Source organism: Pistacia vera, unplaced genomic scaffold (assembly GCF_008641045.1).
Source record: "Pistacia vera cultivar Batoury unplaced genomic scaffold, PisVer_v2 Contig634, whole genome shotgun sequence".
In the NCBI taxonomy this organism is placed as follows: Eukaryota; Viridiplantae; Streptophyta; class Magnoliopsida; order Sapindales; family Anacardiaceae; genus Pistacia; species Pistacia vera.
This window is the reverse complement of record NW_022196484.1, coordinates 188,150-192,413: the sequence shown is the minus strand read 5'-3', so window position 1 is coordinate 192,413 and position 4,264 is coordinate 188,150. Positions and strand designations below refer to the sequence as shown.

Below are 4,264 nucleotides of genomic sequence, written 5' to 3'. Positions count from 1 at the left end.
TGCTTTAACCTTCTTGCTCAAAATCTAAAGCTAAGATTAACTCAAAAATCGTTACTGTCACAAAGTCGTTTGGTGGTAACTAGTGTATTGAGTCAATTACTGTTGGATGTGAAAAGTGTCGATTTGTTTGTCAAACTAATGTTATGGTGGACAATGAATTGTTGATTAAATATGTGTACACATCGTTTTTTTGTGCAAGCATATGCTATTTGACTCATTTTGCCAAGTGGCGTTTTCTTTTTGTTGTCTTGCCCATCAAGCTTATATTGATTCATGATATTCTTGTGTGAGCTAACTTTACAGGTATCACAATTTCCTTTATGTGGTCCTAAAAGGTTGTAAGATTTTGTCTGTGATCCCACAAGAAAGAGAAAACATATGTTTGTGGTCCAACAAAAAGTTAGAATTCTTTTTGTCCTCCACATGTTTAATTCTGTCCAGCTTATGCCTTTTGCTTTTTCATTTTATGTCTGTGCACAGTGGATGTGTGCTTGCACACTTATATAAGACATTTGCTTGTTTCATTTTATTTCGCGATTTACTTCGTGTGTGCCCTCGCTTTTCTATTGTGCTAACATCACATATCTGACTTACTTTTACACATATTGCATTTTTCACTTAACAACTAATATATTTTTCTTTGCATCTTTTGTGTTGTCATTTGGACCACTTACAGGTGTCCCAATATCCTTTAGTACTGGTCCAGGGAAAATCAACTATTTTCCCCTTTTGGTTGTAGTTCCAAAAGATAGATGAAATTTTTTCCATTTTTGGACAAAAAAATGTCAACCCTTGTTTGCTGACTTGGCAAGAATTGGGGAGCACAAAATTGGGCTATATCATCTTTATTCTTGCTCATTGTAAACCTAACCTTTGATATTTTATTTGCTTATGCTCTAAAATTTTCAGAGAGTTTTATTCCTCAAAGGTTCACCTTATGTTATTGTGCCAAACTTTCATCATCTCATATAGTTGTTGAATGGTGCCTAGAACTTGGTTCCATTGTTGATGCTGGAGGGTGGCTTTGGCATGTGAAGCTTGGGTGGAGCTCAAGTGTTCTTCGAGTCTGTTCCTGATGTGAAGAGGTCCTCAGAGCAACAAGACGCTAGAGATTTAGAGGGTGGTGTTTAGTGTAACTAGAACAGGGAGTTCTCTTTGTTGTAGCTAAAATCAGCTTTGATCTATATGTTGTAATGTTTGTTGTTTAGTGGATTTGCTTTGATTTGGACGATGTCCCATGGATTTAGGCTAAGAGTGGTTTTAGTCGAGCCATGTATATGCTGGTGTGTTTTACATTTATTGTTTATGGATGTTGATTCATACTTAATTTGATAATCATTAATCAGCTTGGTAAAAACTTCTGCTGCACTTTGAAAAAATGGGTACCTAAATGCTATATAGAGTTAACCAAGTCTAACAAGTGGTATCAAAGCTTGTTCTAATAAGTTGCTTCTGTTGATCCTTAACCATTTTTCTTGTTTTTGTGTGCATTTGATTGGTCTTGTGTTTGGATGAAATATGATATGTTATTGCGTTTTGTTTTAGATTTGCTATGTGTCTGTGTATGCACTTCCCTTTGCTGTGTTAGCATCGGTCTAGTTGTTTTTCGTCATGAGTTTCTTTACTGAAAGAGGGTATGCTCATAGACCATCTTTGTTAGAAGGTCCTAACTACTATACATGGAGATCTAGGATGCGTGCTTTTCTTAAGTCTATTGATGAAAGAGTCTGGTCCACGATTGTGGATGGTTGGACAGCTTTGGTTATTGATGAAAATGAGGTATCTAGACCAAAAATGGTTGCTAGTTGGACTGTTGATGAGTTAACTATTTTAAACTATAACTCTAAAGTCATTCATGCTTTGTTTAATGCTGTTAATGTTAATCAAATGAAAGTCATAGCCAACTGTGAACGTTCCAAGGATGCTTGGGATAGGCTACAAGTAAAAAATGAGGGCACTAGTGCTGTTAAACGAAATAGACTTAGAAGACTTCTGATTGATTTTGAAAATTTGAACATGCATGATGATGAGACTATCACCGCTCTTTATGGTAGGGTGTGTGGCATTTCTAATGAATGTTTTGCTTTGGCAAAAACATATTCTAATATTGGACTTGTCAGGAAAGTTCTTTGCTCACTTCCCCAGAGGTTTATGTCAAAAGTGACCACCATTGAAGAATGCTGTGATATGGATGTCATGGACATTGATGAACTCATTGGCTTTCTCCAAACCTATGAACTGAACTTGAAACGTTGGGATAAACAAAAACCGAGCAAAGATTTGGCTCTCAAACATGAGGTATATTATGAACTTTTTGAAAATGTGAATTCAAGTGGCTTGGATGATGAAAATTGTGCTTTACTTATACAGAATTTTTCAAAGTTTTTAAAGAAAAACATGAAAGAGCCTTTTGAGAGTGGAAATGGTAGAAAACCTTTTGTGAAAAAGTTTTATGACCAACAAACCCCTGATACCTTTTCAAAAAGATTTTCAAAAGATAAAGAAATGAAAAAATAAGGGATCAAGTGATTTGAGTGTGAGGGATTTGGGCATATAAAATCTAAGTGTGCTAACACACTAAAAAAGAAGAAAGGTAAGGCTATGATTGCCACTTTGAGTGAGAGTGACTAAGATGAAAGTCAGGAAGATGAGTCCGGTGATGATGAAAATGTTCTTACCTTCACCATGAATCAAGAAGATGGTAAGAGTGAGTCTTTGGATGACACTATTGATATCTATGCTAAACAACAAGAAGCATATGATAAGATGTATGACCATTGGCTAAAGGCAGTGAAAAAGTTGCAATCTCTTGGAATTGAAAATGCAACCTTGTTGAAGCAAAAGAAAGCCTTGTTCGAAAAGATTGTTGTTCTAACTACTAAACTAACTGAGGCTAAGGCCATTATTGATAAGTTGAATGTAGGTTCTCTCAAGCTTGATGAAGTCCTTGGTCAAGAAAAATCCTTCGGAGATCGGTATGGCTTGGGTTTTAGTCCTGGTACTAGCACATCGAATTCCAGTGCATGGACATTTGTTAAAGCCACCAAAACTCCTACTGAAGATGTTGTTGTAAGACAAGCTACGAAGGTATCAAAATTCATTTTAGTGTGTCATTTTTGTAACAAAAAGGGTCACATCAGACCCAAATGCTTCAGGTTTATTGCTTATTAGAAGAAAGTTCTTGAAAATCATAATTTGTTTTCTAATGTGAATCATAATGCTAACAATGGTTTTTCTTCCAAAAGAACTTGGAAACCTAAGACTGATGTGAACTGTTTTGTGTCTCATACCTCTTTGCTTGCATTTCAAAATGATCTTTGGTATCTAGACAGTGGTTGTTCGAGGCATGTGATAGGCAATAAATCTCTCTTGACTGAACTTGAATCGGTTGATAGTGGGCATGTCACATATGATGATGGAAAGAAAGGTAAAATTCTTGGTAAAGGGTCAATTGTTCTACCTGATTTTTCTATTTTGAAAGATGTTTTACTTATTGATGGTTTGAAGACTAATTTGATTAGTATTAGTCAAATTTGTGATAAAATTTTGTAGTTTAATTTTCAAAGGACAAATGTCAAATTTTGAATAGTAAAGGTGTCTCTTTACTTGAGGGTAAAAGGTCCAATGACAATTGTTACTTACTTTCTAACCGTGTGTCATGTTTCAGCTCCAAAACTGATTCCACTAACTTGTGCATGAGAAACTTGGTCACATGAACTTCAAGGACTTGGTAAGACTTCCAAAAAGGGAAGTGCTTAAAGGGGTACCAAAACTTGAATCTCTAAAAGGTAATGTGTCTGGTCCATGTCAACAAGGTAAACAAACCAGGATATCTCATAAAGTTTTATCTAATCTCAATACCTCATGTGTTTTGGAATTGCTCCATATGGATCTAATGGGTCTTATGCAAACTGAGAGTTTGGGAGGTAAGAGGTATGTGTTTGTTTGTGTTAATGATTTTTCAAGGTTTACTTAGGTTGATTTTTTACGTGAGAAATCTAACTCCTTTAATGCTTTTCAAAAATTGGCTAAGAGGTTGCTTGTTGAGAAGAGTTCCATGGCTACAAAGATTGTGAGAATTAGGAGTGACCATGGTAAGGAATTTAAGAATGCTGATTTTACTAATTTTTGTGATTCGCAAGGCATCTTCCATGAATTCTGTAATGTCTCACTAGACAAGTATTCATTGAGTATCCTATAGAGAGAATCCAGAGAATTGCTAGTTTAAAAAGGGTGTTTGTTTAAAAATTTTATCCTTAATCCA

General features: G+C 35.4%; 1 protein-coding gene across 1 annotated transcript; it reads left to right on the top strand.

Moving 5' to 3' along the window:
* The first annotated feature begins 1,611 nt into the window (after positions 1-1,611).
* LOC116111402 lies at positions 1,612-3,552 on the top strand. The gene is made up of 3 exons (XM_031397596.1): positions 1,612-2,298; positions 2,839-3,087; positions 3,172-3,552. The coding sequence occupies exons 1-3, from the start codon at positions 1,612-1,614 to the stop codon at positions 3,550-3,552; spliced, it is 1,317 nt and encodes a 438-aa protein (XP_031253456.1).
* The last annotated feature ends 712 nt before the right edge of the window (positions 3,553-4,264 follow it).

Excerpts from the sequence above, each read along its gene's own strand:
- LOC116111402 (XM_031397596.1), top strand. The coding sequence starts at position 1,612 with ATGAGTTTCTTTACTGAAAGAGGGTATGCTCATAGACCATCTTTGTTA. Across the intron at positions 2,299-2,838 it reads ATTTGGCTCTCAAACATGAG|CAAAAGAAAGCCTTGTTCGA; the intron begins GTATATTATGAA and ends ACCTTGTTGAAG. Across the intron at positions 3,088-3,171 it reads TTGTAAGACAAGCTACGAAG|AAGAAAGTTCTTGAAAATCA; the intron begins GTATCAAAATTC and ends ATTGCTTATTAG.